The sequence below is a fragment of the Suncus etruscus genome, chromosome 1 (genome assembly GCF_024139225.1).
Source record: "Suncus etruscus isolate mSunEtr1 chromosome 1, mSunEtr1.pri.cur, whole genome shotgun sequence".
In the NCBI taxonomy this organism is placed as follows: domain Eukaryota; kingdom Metazoa; phylum Chordata; class Mammalia; order Eulipotyphla; family Soricidae; genus Suncus; species Suncus etruscus.
The window spans coordinates 120879644-120895295 of NC_064848.1; the positions used below are offsets into that span (position 1 = coordinate 120879644).

Here is a 15652-nt window from a genome sequence, read left to right on the forward strand (position 1 = left end):
GGGAGGGAAACAGAACATAATATGTGCATATATAGAGGATATACATATATATATGTGTATTTACACATATTTATAGAAGTAGATTTTCATGAAATTTTGTGACTAAACTGAAAGCATCTTTTCTTTCCATTCTTATTATATATAGTATCCATAGCTGAGACCAAAAATAAGTTGCTGCATTTTAGGTTTTCCAAAACAAAATGTCAAAAGAGGAATTCTGAATTAATTTTTCACCTCAAATTCAGCCAGAAAACTTAAAGGAAAAAGCTGAAGGAAAGTCATTCAGAAAATGGCTCAAATTAAACAAGGTTAAAAGAACCTTAAAGAAAAACCATGATACAAATAAAAATAAAATAGTCTTGGTCTTGTATTCTTCTTTTTAGGAAATGAGTACTTTACTAGAACTCAGTATAAAGAGGACCTATAAAAGTGAAGAGTTGCAAGCAAAGCTGTATCAAAAAGATTGCTTTCTAGGTAGTCATGTACTTTGGGGCATCCAAAGACTAGAATATTGATTTGAAGATGGGCCAGGAGAGACATGAAAAGGTGGTCCTGGAAAGAATCTAGGTCAGAACCTTAAAGACATATTAATTCAGCATAAGTGTCAAACTGGTATCAGAAATGATGAATCAAAGCTGTAAAGGAGGCTGAAATGAGCATATTTTTATTTGTGTGTGTATGTGTGTGTGTACAGTAGATTCTAATAGTGTCAGAGAGTATCTGGCAGAATACAAATTATAAATTATCATTTTTGATGAAAAATGAGGAAATGAACTTAATATAATAAATGATAACAGAATATGAAAAGTAACCTCAGCAGTTATTTTGATTTCTGAGGACTAATGCCTGACTGCTACCACCACCTAACCCCTCCAAAAAATAAATATGTATGAATGGTTTCTATAGATTATATAAGATATATACACACAAATACATATATACTCCTAAACATTGAGAGCATTGAGTCAATCTTTAAGAATTATATTAATTTAGAATTAGGTAACTACATATGATATGTATACATATGTCACTAAACAAATACTGTACACAAAAATGATTTGTAGGCATATATGAATGTATATGTAGAATATATATTAAGAAAATATGTACTAAAATACCAGCTAACCTTTGAGAAATTAAGAATTCTCTGAGGGGGCAGAGTGGTGGCGTCTGCCTCGCGTGCATTAGCCTAGGATAGACTGTAGTTCGATTCCCTGATGTCCCTATGGTCCCTCAAGCCAGGAGTGATTTCTGAATGCATAACTAGGGTAGCCCCCTGAGCGTCACTGGGTGTGGCCCCAAAAAAACAAAAACAAAAACAAAAAAAAATTCTCTGAACTACTTTCAAATATTTCTGGAAGCAAAAATTGTGAAAAATAAAGAATTTTATAAGAATACAAGAAAGGGTATGGTTTAATAATTAGGAAATTGCAAAGTGAGCAAATGTCACATACTTTATTTCCAGTCAATAGGTGGTGCCAATAAGTACTAATTTTAACAATATTGAATGAGCAGTGTTCTGTCAGGAGCACTGATGCAATCTTTAGAACTGTACCAATTTAGGAGAATTGAATTTATTGACCATATTAATCTGTGAGAACAGAATGCTAACACTCTTCCCCCCCTTCACATACAAACACACCAAATTAACTCTCTCAAAAGATTCCTTTTACCTCAGCCAAGTAAGACAATGCCATCTCCTTGACAACTACATGCAAAAATATGAACTCAGACCTCTTTATATTACCAGGCACAAAAATCAAATCAAAATGGACTAATGACATTGATATAAGATCTAAATCCATAAGGCACATAGAGACAAACATAGGTAGAGTCTTTTCATGGCAGTGAAGCTAAAGGCATCTCCAAGGATGAAACACCACTGACCAAGCAAGTGGAGAAAAAAAATAAACAGTGGGACTAAGAAGCTTCTGCAAGTATTTAGAATAGATGACTGGATAAAGAAATTATGCTACATATACCAGTGGAATATCAGTTAGCCACAGAATCTGCTGAAGATAAAGCCATGCAATTTACTCTACATGGAAGGACTTAGAGAATATCATTCTGAGTAAAGATAGAGGGAGACTGACCAATTTAGATTGAACTTTTCTCATATACAGGCTATAGAGAAACATATGGTAAAATAATGAGTATACAAACATAATGGAAACAAAGAACATGAGAACTGGTATTCAGTAGGAAACTTGCCAATTAAGGGGATTGGGATAGGAAAGGAAGGGGAGGGGGGCAATGTCTATAGTAGAGGGAATTGTTCAACCAGGAGGAGGAAATGATGCTGAAAGATTATCACCTTTCAGTCTTATGTATGAAAAATCCTATTAGCAACAGTTACTGTACACCAAAATGCAAAAACCTTTATACAAATAGATAAAATATATAAATTCCCTCTTGTAGAAGCAGACTGGTAAGCGGGAGGCAAATGGTGTGGAAATGGGGTGGGGGGCATTGGACATTGGTGAAGGAATAGGTGATGTATGCCTGATACTCAATCATGAATAATTTTGTAATTTCACAGTGACTAAAAAAAATGACTAAAATTTTTTTCAAAAAAAATCTCAAATTTTACTTCTTCTGTAAGAAATTCCTTGATAACTGCAGAAGTTTTAAGTACAGATGAGTGAAATGTAACCTGTACCTTCCTAAGACAAAAAAGAGTGAAAATTGATTTCATTAAAACATGGTTTCCAGGGGCTGGAGAGATAGCACAATGATAGGGCATTTGCCTTGCATGCTGCCAACCTGTGAGGGACCAGGTTAAATTCCCAGCATCCCATATGGGCGCCCAGCCTTCCAGGGGCAATTTCTGAGTGCAGAGACAGGAGTAACCTCTGAGTGTCTCCAGGTGCGGCTCAACAACTAATCAATCAATCAATCAATCATCAATAAAGTTTAAAAAAAACGTGTTTCTGCTAGCTGTAAAGATACATATGCAAACTTCTAAACATGCATAAGAAACAAAATTACCTAAGTACAGAGAATATGAGACAATATTTTAAAAATAATATAAAACAATTGAAACACAACCAATAATTTTTACAAAATATCTTTCAAGCTACCAAGCTAAATTTGCCTCAGTAAATCATATTGACTGTCTTATTTCACATTCCTAGAATTCAACTGTAATACCTCTCAGAAGTGACATAATAATCTTTTGTTCACCGAAACAAAACAAAAATGAATATTTTTAGAACTTCAAATTTTTACAGTATTACTTTTAAATTTAAAAATGTCTACATAGCAAGAACTTAGGAAATTTCAAATCCTTAAACTAAATATATCTAGTCATATTCTTCCTCCCTCTCTCCCTCCCTTCCCACCCCCCTCCCTCCCTCCCTCTCCCTTCCCATCCCTCCCTCCCTCCCTTCCCACCCCCTCCATCCTTTCCTTCCTTCCTTCCTTCCTTCCTTCCTTCCTTCCTTCCTTCCTTCCTTCCTTCCTTCCTTCCTTCCTTCCTTCCTTCCTTCCTTCCTTCCTTCCTTCCTTTTCTTTATTATTGGGGGATTGGGTTATACCCTGCGGTGCTCAGGGTTTACTCTTGGCTATGGGCTCAGATATGGCTCCTGGCAGGCTTGGGGGACTATATGGGATGGCAGAATTCAAACCACTGTCCCTCCTGGATCGGCTGCATGAAAGGCAAACACCCTACTGCTGTGCTATCTTTCCGGCCCCTAATTTCTTTCATTTAAGATTAAATGAATCGCTTGAAATGGTCTCCCTGTTTCCAAACACAACTAAGATGGTGGTAAGTGTCCCTTTATAGCATGTCTTAGGATAGGGTCGGAAATGGAACAGGACTCAGAAAACTTAGGAAAATTCCTTTATCAATTTAACAGATAAGATTACAATTTCAAAAGATAAGAGGGCATCAGTGAAGTATAAACGACCTGGAATTAAGTAGTAGAATTTGTTTCTAAAACTAATTTCAAAATTAGTTTCTCTTCCTTTCTTCAGTATCAGTGCAAGAATAGCAAACAAAACAAAACAAAACAAAACAAACAATAGTACTTTGTTGAGTGAACTCAATTCTCTTAAAAACATTTAACTATGCTGTTTTAATCAGCAATTCTATGGTTCAAGGAGAAAATGTGGATGTCCAAGTGTCTAAACATTTTGATAGTCCAAATAAACATTAAGAACTCAACTTTACTAGAGCAGAGGGAAAGGAGGCTCCCACTGTTTGGGCCACACCAATAGGGTTAATTAAGGTCCTATTCTTGGCTCTGTGCTTCAAAGATGCATATGTTTTTTTCTCTTCACTAATTTGCAGTCAGTATCATTTTCCATCTTAGACAATTTCAACACATGAGTCTGCATGTTTGTCCATGAGTAATGTTGCTTGCAGGTAAAGGCAATGAAATATATTTTTAATGGACCATACTGAAACATTTTTGTTCAATAAATATTTCACACATCATCCATGAATCCAATTTGTCATTTGTTTTTGTGGAGTAACAATTTAGAAGTTTCAAGATTTGAACGATTGCAGATATTCTATCTTGTTTCCAACCAGAACAGATTACATTTTTACTTAGAGATAGCAACAAACCTTCCATACTATAAAGAGATATAGCAGATGTTGATTATGTTATATTCAATATAGTGAATATAGAAGTAAATGAAAGCCTGATAATTTCCTTATTAACAAATAAAGGAAGGTCCTAAAATGAGATGAGTAGGGAAAGTTATCCAGCCACATACCTGCATTGGAACCAGTCAAATTGTAACGTGCATTCAACTTTTTGATGATGTTCTCATGAATTTGGTACCATTCACTTTCAGTGTTACACCTGTGAAAACATTAGCAACATGTGACTTGGATGATACTTCAATTCCTGTAATGCCCCTTATAGGTGCCTACCCATACTTTCTTGAATAAGAACTATTATAATAAGCTTCTTAACAGCATCCAACAATTTGTTGTAAGAACACTGTAGTCCAAGGACTATTAATATCTGGTAATGCCTGATTCTTATTATCTACTTCATATCAGAGGTAGCCAATTATGAAAGCCTTTTCTAGAAAAGCTCAGAGAACAATCCAGGCACAGTGAAGTTAAAATCCAACTCCCAGCATTTGAATCTTCACTATAAACAGTTACATATGATGGATAAATTATTTATCCTTTCTGAATTTTGATTTTTTTATCTATGAACATTAAATGAGCGTGGGCTTAGGATAACATCTGGCAAATAGTAAAGGCTCAATAAATGTTAGTTCTCATTAGCAAGTCTTTGCCTACTGTTACATGACCAATTTTGACTAGAATCAAAATGTAAGAAATCAAGCAAAATAAAATTGAAGTGAATAATACAATGTGTATTGGCAAAATCCACATTTACCAAAGTCTAATTAAATTTACCAAAGTGTAACTAAATTACCCTCCCATATTTTCTACTTCTGAGCATTTTCCCATATTTTGAGTCTTAAAGATATCTGTACCTTATTCTTTGAGCTCTTTCAATTGCTAACTCATGATATCTTTGTTCACATTCATAGTTCAACTTGGAATCTCTTAAGATTCTGGAAGATTAGATGGGCCTAGAAATTGGTTGGGACCTGTTTTTCCTTCAGTACTTTGACTGGGATGGATATATAATAAACATCAGTTACAGAAATGAGTAAGAGATGGATGTCCCTCTGATGTATAACTCCAGAAGGCTCACAAGAGTTCTAGATTGTAAATATCCACATTATTTGTGAAATAAATATCTTTTTTACTTTCATGGCTTCTGCAATCAGGCTCAAAATGCATCCTTCATTCAGATACATTTGTAAATTCATAATCTTATTTAGTAGTCACAAACGTCCTTCATAAGAACCTTGGAAATTAAGAATTCATATACTATCAATCAAAATATCCCATAAAACATTATTTTAACTTATTGTTTGTTTATACATTATTTCATCCCCAGAGGCCTTTTCTAGGATTAATCTGCTGGGGAGGTTATTTTTGAGTCAGTAACAGTAGGATACCAAAGAGAATGATGAATCTTAGAAAGCCAGAAAATTAAGATGGAATGAAACCATCCCACCTGTCCAGCTGTAAGACACTAATTTGCCATTTAGTACATTCTGTCTCCAGTTTCCTTATTTCAGCTCAGTAGGAGAGAAAGATGGCTTGCTTCCTATTAACTATTTAAGTGACTCCAAAATTTATGCTTTTAGCTTAGTCTAATCAAAAGCAAAGCTCCTAAAATTTAAGCACCTTGAACTATCTTCCAGTCTCAGATGAGGTACTCGCTATGGTTCTCTATTTGAGTCTCAGTCAGACTAGAGATTCAAACATCTAAATAGAGAGAAACTTCTTCCAAATTATTTCTAATAGGCACTTTCCTAAAATGTTTTCGTGAATGCAGTTCCCTCTTCAGTGTCAGTGACTGTTCAACTGGTTAGTTTTCCTCTGGAACAATTCCATCATTGGCTGAGGTGAGGTGGTGCTTTTACAAGATATTTTATCTAGTGAGAATAACCCTACACCCTTACTTAATGTTCTGAAACTAGAAAATAAGAATCACAAAAAAATGATATACTTATTTTTACGAGAAACTAGCTTCCATAGGCAGGTTAGGATTTCACAAGTTTTTCCAGGGGAAGACTACAAATTTTGATCCCTCAGGTCTCCTCACTGATATGATAAATATAGCACTTACTACCCACACCTGGAGAAACAACTCTAAGAAATGACAAGGCTGTGAGGCATTTCAGTTTTCTTAAAAAGCAATGCCACATAGCAGTCTCATTATCACATTACCAGAGAGAGCAGAAAAAATAGCACATAACACACAATTCAATCACAGGAGAGTTCTGGGATCACACAGTTCTGAATTCAAATCTAATTTTTGTTCTTATTAGCAGAGTAACTTTGGGTAACTTATTTAGTCTATCTAAGTCCTCAGGTATAAAATTGAGACAACAGTATCTGCTTTGTGGGTTTACGGTGAGCATGAAGAGTAAATGGTGACCATTATCATAAGTATTTTATTTTACAGAGAAAACTTTATTAAAATATTTCATTGAAACCATTGTGACTTACAAAGTCCTTCATAGTTGGGTTTCAGACATGTAATGAATCAGGGCCAATCCCACCATAAGTGTCCACCAATGTTCCACAAGTGCATACCATACCACCTCCCCACCCTCAAAATGTTAGTATAAGAGGCCAATTTTAAGTTTAGAATGTTCAAGCCTGGGTATCTTGATTCCATTGTTGTTGCCTTTGGCTTTGATATTTAGTTCTTTTTTTTTTTTTTAACACTACCAATGTACCTGGGTGGCTTGGTTCCTGGACTCATCCTTTCATATTTGTGTTTGTCCTCTTCCATTCAGTTTCTTTCCTTCTCCTTGCTATAATCTCATAAGCATTTTTTCAAATAACTTTTCAAAAAGTTGGAAAGAAGGACCGAAGAGACACAAAAGTACTTAAAGCACTTGCTTTGCACCAACTCAAGTTCAACCCCTGGTAACCTGATTCCCACCAGGAGTAATTCTTGTGTGCAAAGGCAAAAGTTGTCGATTGGGTGTGGCCCCCCAAAAAACAAAAGATAACAAAAAGAGTTGAAAAGACTGTCATGAACTTCAGCCCAAAAGTTGAAATGGGTTGCCATGCAAGAAAAAGAATAGCAGTTTTACTAAACACTAGCTTTAGCAAACGGTAAAATCTATAAAATCAAGATGACTTATCACTATTAAAATGCAAGGAGTAAGCTTCTATAGTAACCCACAGGATATAGACCAATCTATGTCACTAATTAGCAAACCTGTGACAAAGACTGGTGTAGAGTGAATAAATCCATGAAACCCTGCAGCAGGCTTTCTATCTGAAGGATAAATTCCACAGACTATGTGCTAACTGCCTTGCTTCTACAAGTAAAAGATGATTGGCATAGTTGGATTTATCAACACAACCTTCAAGACAAAATACTAAAGCTTAAGAGACCACTATGACAATGATAGTTGAAAATGATCATTCTGGACAATAACTGGAGTTGGACTGAGATACAGTGATATGCACAGTACCCCTTCATTAACAATAGTGCAAACCATAGTGTCTAAAAGGAAAAAAAAGATAAGAGAGAGACACAGAGAGAGAGACAGAGAAAAAAAGAAAGAAAAAAGAGAAAGGGACAGGAGAGAAGAGTTAAATGACTACTCTAGAGGCAGGCATGGGAGTAGGGTAGGAGGGAAACTGAAGACATTGGTGGTAGGAAATGTTCACGGGTAATGTGGTGTACATTGTAAAACTGAACCCAATTATGAACAACTTTGTAATCATGGTGTTTAATTAAAAGCAAAAAAAAAAAAACAAAAACAAAAACAAGCAAACAACTACTGAAGCTTGTTGCTTAAGGTGATGAATGAAGGCTTTGTTTTTCCAGTTCCTGTCATTAGGTTTCTCTGAGGATGTCCTTTTAGGTCAACTCCCACTTTCCAAATCTGTAAGGCAGTGGGGAAAGACTCAAAATCATCAATAATTTTCTCTGTGCAATATTAAGGGTGAACCATGACACCCCCAAGAATAATGCCTTGAAGTTCTAACCCTTGTTCCTTAGATTGTTACCTCCTTGGAAAAGTGGTATTTACAGAAGAAAAATAAGTTAAATGAGGTCATTAGCATGGAGTAGGGCTTAACACATGATCATATCACAAGACAAAGAGAAATGAGAATACAATGAATGACACATATACAGGGGGCCGGAGAGAGCAACAGCACAGCAGTAGTGCTTTTTGCCTTGCACTCGGTTGACCCAATATGAATCCTGGTTTGATTCTCGGCATCCGATACGGTCCCCCCAAGCCAAGAGTAATTTCTGAGCATATAGCCAGTAGTAAGCCCTGAGGTACATCGGGTTGTGGCCCAAAAACCAAAAAAAAAAAAAAAGACACATATACAGGGAAATGTTGAAAGCCCTGGAGTAAGTGTCTACAGATCAGGGAATACCAGAGATGCCAGAACACCAGCAGAAGTAAGAGAGGACAGGGAACAAACTTTTTCAACACCTTCAGAAGGAACCATAGCCTCTGGAAGACTGATCTAGGATTTCTAAACATTAGAAATTTGAGACAGCAGAAACCTGTCATGCAAACTTCCTGACAGCATTTTGTTACAAAAGCCCTAACAATTGATCTACAACGTAGGAGGGCAATCTACTGACACTTCTCTTTCTAAATTCTTATTCAATCTAGTTAATTTATGGGAAAGTTATTTTACAAAGTCCAATGAACTCCCTGAGGGTAAAGGGTGTCATTCACAGAACCTAAATTAGGCAGCAGATGGCTCCCCAGTTCATATTTGGTTCTTGATTTCCTAACTCTTGTGAGTGACAAATGATGATTTGTGGGCGCACTGTAGTGAGTCTATAGATGGCTGAATTTCGGAGGAACAGCTCATAAACTCAACCCATCCTGTCTAGTTCCATTGTCCCAAGTGAAAAAACTGCATACACCATGTTCAAGATTCAAATTCACCCTGCACATCCTCACAAGCAGGCCTGCAAGCCCATTCCTTACATGTACACTTTCAGGATGAGGTCATCTTTCGTCTCTCCTGTCAACAGGTCAGCAATGCTGAGAACTGCACACCCAAAAGGCCGCCGGTACTGGACGTTGCAAGCATTCTTTTTTTCTCCTGCTCCCATCCGACCTGTTCAGGTAAAAAACAAATATGATCCATGGGTCCATTTATAGTTAGCATTTTAAATAGATACACACATGCCCTTCAAAATCAACTGGGTGATGAAAGCATCGGTTTGGGGCAACAAAATGTTATTTTAGTCTTCAAATCAGTCCAGCTTTCTAGCTGAGTGGCTGTGAGCAACGGCTTTTACTCTGGGCATTACCTGCTATATACCTGAAGTTCCCTCCATGAAAGCTGCAGCTGATCCCATGATTGAGCCAATGATGAGCCTTTAAAGTTGGGAGCAAATCCTGTATTTGCAAAACTTCTTGCAAGGAAGTTGTAACGGTACAACTGTGTTCGGTAATGGTATCTAGTTCATTTTAAAGTTTTAGAATTTTCCCTTCTCTCAATCCCCCTCTCCTTCTCTTTCATTGTTGCTTTGGTGGGAATTGTGTGTGTTACTCATACTTCCCTTAAGACAGTGCTTCTCAAATAGTTGGGCGCACCCCCCAGGGAAGTTGCGAGGCTCTGGAAAGGGGGGCGCGTTTGACATCGGCAAACACTGTCATAACAAGCTAAGCCGCATGTTTACGTCTCTTTTTGTCTCTGGAGCTGAGAGTTGCTGTGTCCTGCTTCAAACTCCGCTTCAAAAAGCTATGCATTGCAAAACATGCTCATTGTGGCCGTTAATCCAGACATCACCTCTGATTAAAAAATCAGCTCAAATTATTTTATATCATTTTGTTTTACAGGTTAAAGTCTTTTTTAAGTAAAGATACTATTTACAGTCGAGCGTGTGGCGCGAAAAATGTTTTCTTCTTCCTAGGCAGGCATGACAGAAAATAATTGAGAAGCACTGCCTTAAGATGATTACAGATAACAAGTAGAGTGGCGCCTGGGCTAAACTGCTGGCCTTATAATTGCATTCAAGTCACATGTCCAGAGTGTTATCCTGGGGCACTTATTTCTTTTCTTTGTTTCTAATTCTATTGTTTTGAAAGAAGTATTTTAAAATTTCCCCTATGAAAGAAAGTGATTTGAGAATCCCTAAAGATATCAGCAGTAAGTATAGGCAATCAAGTGAGTAAGTTTTCTGTGCCCGGGCTGAATGTAACCAGATCACTGAGTGGATTTTATTTTATACTTTTACTCTTATAGAGCTTTAAGTACTGTGTATTATGTTTTAAGGATGTTACTGAGATAAGTTTTAACTTATTATTGGTACTCATTATCATTATATTATAAGTGATGTACAGGTTTCTGGTGGTAGAGGGATTCCACATCAGGACACTGGATTAGCCTGCTAAAAACATTAGATATAGTATTTTGTTTTAATATGAGTTTGGGGAGTTAAGCCAAATAGTTAAAGTGCATGCATGCTTCGTAGATAAGTGCCCTAGTCCCAATCTCTGGCATGCATGGTCTCCTGAGCAATAGGAACATGCCTGAGCATCACTGGGTATAGTCTATAATGCAAAATAAAAAAATATTTTAATGAGCCACAGTAAATTTATTTTTTAAATAATCTCTTTATATAAACACCGTGGTTACAGACATGTAAGTAGTTGTATTACAATAAAAAATGTACAACAACCCCTTTACCAGTGCAACTTTTCCACCACCAATGTATTTTCCAACTCCCCCAACTCTTGCCTGTCATTAAGGACAGGCATTATATTTCTCTCTCTCACTGTAAATGTCATGGTAATTGGTAGTATTATTATTTCTTTATCACTCTTTGTAGAAAGCTTTTTCATGGGCTCTTCCTTCTGCTCCTCATCTCTAGTAGCTCTGGATATTATTACCATACTGTTTTTTATTTTTCTTCAATCTCACAGATGTCTATCTATCTCCCTCTGACTCGATTCACTCAGTATAAGAGTCTCCATGTCCATCCATGAATAGACAAATTTCATGACTTCATTTTCCATAGAGCTGCATAGTATTCTATTGTGTAGATGTACCATTATTTCTATAGCTACTCATCTGTTGTTGGGAAGCTGGTTGTTTACAGATTCTGGCTATAAGAAATAGCACTGTGTTGCATTAAATAATTAGCGATGGTGGTGGATGGTGAAGGATGGATAGAGGGATTTTTCTCTGCCATCCCAGGCCACGTGGCTCCGCAAACCCCATTCAGCTGGCGGGTCCCAGGTTTAGGTGAATGGCGGAATCAGACTCATCCAGAGACAGGCATCAGGAAGCATAACTTTATTCATGCCCTATCCACCACATGTGTGGCCTATATCATAACCTTTTAAGCATTCAGCCATACTTAGCTAGCCCTGCATCTTAACTCCTTTCAGCCATCTTCCCTTTGACCTCCATGCTGGCAAAAGACCAAAAGAGCCAAAAAGCGCCCTCATCCCCTCTGGTCAAAACCTTATCTACCCTTTCCAAGACCCCTCCCAGGAAATGGGCAGGGTCTTGTAGGTAAGGTCAAGTTACCTAGGAAGAATGGGTGGGGGATGAGGCTTCAGCACTGCAATGAACATAAAAGTGCAAAGGGCATTTTTGTATCATGCTTTTGTGTTCCTAGGTTATATCCCTAGTATTGCTAGATCATATGGGAGCTCAACTTCCAATTTTTTGAAGAATATCTATATTGTTTTCCAGAAAAGCTGGACTAGACCTGATTCGCACCAGCAGATAATGAGAGTTCCTTTTATCTACATTCAGCAAACAATGGTTGTTCTTGTTCTTTGTGATTTGTACCAGTCTCTGTGGCATGAGATATTTCACTGTTGTTTTGATTTGCATGTCTCTGATGATTAGTGATGTGGAACATTTTGTTGACTTTCTTTTGGTCATCTGTATTTCTTCTTTGAGGAAATTTCTGTTCATTTTTTCTTCCCATTTTTTGATGCATTAAATTTTTTTCATAGTAAGTTCTGTAGTACCATGTATATCTTAGATATTATCCATTTATCTGATGGGTATTGAGTAAATAGTTTCTCCTATTCTGTGGGTGGTCTTTGTATCCAAGTGAATGTTTCCTATAAGGCACAGAAGCTTCTCAGTTTAATGAAGTCCCACTTGTTTATTTCTGCTTTTACTTATTTGGTCAGTGGTGTTTCCATCTAAAAGATGCCTTTAGTCTCGGGGCTGGAGCGGTGGCACAAGCGGTAAGGTGTCTGCTTTGCACGTTAGCCTAGGACAGACAGCAGTTCAAACCCCTGATATCCCATATGGTCCCCCAAGCCAGGAGAGATTTCTGAGCACATAGCCAGGAGTAACCCCTGAGCGTCACCAGGAGTAGCCGAAAACAAAACAAAACAAAACAAAACAAAAGGAAAAGATGCCTTTAGTCTCAATGTCATGGAGTGGTTTGCCTAAGTTTTCTTTTATAAGTATTATAGTTTTTGGTCTGATATCCATTTTGATTTGACCATTGTGCATGCCTAATTGCTAAGGCAAGCACATCCAGCACACATTAGAGAGAGGAGGAAGCTTTGTCTTGAGCTAGATTTTAGAGGAAAGACTTTCAGTTTATTTCCATTGTGTATAATATTTGCCAAGGGTTTGAGGTCAATAGTCCTGACTACATTGAGAAAAGTTCTTTCTATTTTGTTGAGTTTTTATTATGAATGGATGTTGGACCTTATTAAATGCTTCTCTGCATCTATTGATATAATCATATGGTTTGTATTTATGCTTTTGTTTATATATATTGATTGACTTGATATTTTAGATCACCCGGCATCTATGGAATGAAATCTTCTTGGTCATGAGGAATTGGATCCTAATTGCTGGGATTTTGTTAAAGATCTTTGCATTGTGTTCACAAGGAATATTGGTCTATAGTTCTCTTTTTTTTCATTTTTTTTTTTTTTTTTGCTGGCATATATGTCTCACTTTGTTATCAGGGTCATGTAACTTTGTAAAAACTATGAGAGTGTTTCTGTTTCTTCAATTTTCCAGGAAAGTCTCAATAGATTGGCAGTAGGGCATCTGGAAAGGTTTGATAGTGAATCCATGTGGGCCAGGGCTTTTGATTTTGGGAAGACTTTTGATTACCATTTTGCTTTTGTCAATGGTGAAAGGTCTGTTCAGATATGCCAGATCATCTTAGCTTAACCTTGGGAGGTTATAGGAGTCCAAAAATTTGCCCATTTCTTCCAGGTTCTCATGTTTTGTGGCAAAGTTTCTCTCAGTAGTCTCAGATTACCCATTAAATTTCTGTAGTATCTGTAGTAATCTCCCCCTTTTCATTTCTAATTCTGTCTATTGCTAGTGGTTTATTGATATTTTTTATTTTTTCAAAGAAACAAGCTTTGCTTTTACTAATATTTTGGATTATTTTTGTATTTCCAGTTCATTAATTTCTGCTATAAGCGTTGCTATTTCTTTCTATCTTCCTTTTTTTGTTCAATTTTTGATTACTTTCCAATTTTATACGCTATGTCTTTAAGTTATTTATAAAGTTCTCTTCTTTTCTGATTAATGTCTGAAAAGACATAAATTTTCCATTGAGTTCTACTTTTGCTGTATTAAATTAATCTGGTAATTTGTGTCTGTTCTCATTTGCTTCCAGGAATATTTTGATTTTCTTTTGTCTCTGAACCACTGGTTGTTTAGTAGTGAGCTGAGTAATTTCCAGGTGTTAAAGTTTTTACTCTGTTTGTAATTCACTTCTAATTTCAGTGCATTACCATCTGAGAAGGTATATCATATAATTCCTATCATTTGATTTATGGTGGTATGTTTTATGGGCCAGCATGTTGTCTATCCTGGAGAATGATCAACGTGAATTGGAAAAAAATATTTATCCAGTTTTCTGGGAATGAAAAGATCTAAATATAGGATTTTTTTTCCATTGTAGGATCATTTGTTTTGAGGCTCTTTTTCCATCTTTTCTGTTTTATGAAGTTGTTATGCATCTCATCTTCCAGTTCAGTGCTTCTCCCTAAGGTGCTGTTACTCAGCTGGAGTGGCTTTTCAATGAGGTTTTTATTTCGCCTAACAAGTTTTTCAGTCTTGTTATTTCAGTTTGAAGTATTCTCATTTCTACTTTCATATCCTCTTGATTCTTATTTGTGGCTCATTCAGTTCTTTCCATGGTTTCCTTGAGTTCTATGAACATCCTCCTTCCATATATTTTCTTTCAAATTCTTATCTGGAGGTTACATAGGTGTTTCGTTCTTTTCAGGTTATCAGAGCTATCATCTTATTCTCTAAGCATGGTGGAGGATTGTGTTATTTCCCTATTGTCCCTGTTGCATTGTTGTATTTTCTACATGCTGGGGTTTATTAACTATGAGAAATGCACAATCACAAAGCAGAGTGGAGTGGCTGCATATTTTTTGGCTCTGTCCCTGGTGGTAGCAGTTGCTTTACCTCATGACAATGCTGACCCGGGCACCTCCAAATAGAGTCCTCCTTCTGCCAGTGTTCTTGGGGGTGGGAGTTGCTTAGCTTCCAACACTGTTGGATCACCTCTAAACAGAATCCCTTTCTGCTTTAGTCTTTGGTGGTGGAGGTCGCTTACTTTGCAATGATTTCCACTGTGCTGCCAAACAGATTGCCCCTTCTGTCTCTGTCATTGATGGTTGGGGTCACTTACCTCTCGACACTGTCCTGGGCACTACCAAACAAAACTCCTGAACAGGAATAATATTTAAAGACTGCAAATCTGACTCCAGGTACTTTAGCAATGCATTGAGACTTATTTATATCTACACGAAGTTCTGAAGCAAAGCTATATTTTAGCACTTCTAAGATTCAATGTTAAAATGAAAATAGAAGGGTGTCATAGTAACCAGTTTTGCTTTTATTCATCAGTAGTAAAGGAAAATATCTGCAATATTTCATTTTTGGAAAGTGCATACAAAATTCCATCCAAAACTTCCATTTTATCAGTTAGAATAAAAACTAAAAAATGGTCAAAATAAGTTAGTTGCCTTTTAATGTGCAAAATGTAAAAAAATCAGATATATTTTCATAATCTGTAGTACAGAATAAGTGGATAAATAATAATCTATGTCCCAATATAAAATTCACCTGCAAATCACT

General features: G+C 36.6%; 1 protein-coding gene across 1 annotated transcript in view; it reads right to left on the bottom strand.

Moving 5' to 3' along the window:
* Nucleotides 1-15652, bottom strand: part of DOCK4 (dedicator of cytokinesis 4) — a 530301-nt gene that overhangs the window by 225792 nt on the left and 288857 nt on the right. The window contains exons 11-12 of the mRNA XM_049782931.1: nucleotides 9532-9664; nucleotides 4723-4811 (exon numbers count right to left, since the gene is read on the bottom strand). Coding sequence (XP_049638888.1) covers nucleotides 4723-4811; nucleotides 9532-9664 — 222 coding nt within the window. The remainder of the gene's footprint in view (nucleotides 1-4722; nucleotides 4812-9531; nucleotides 9665-15652) is intronic.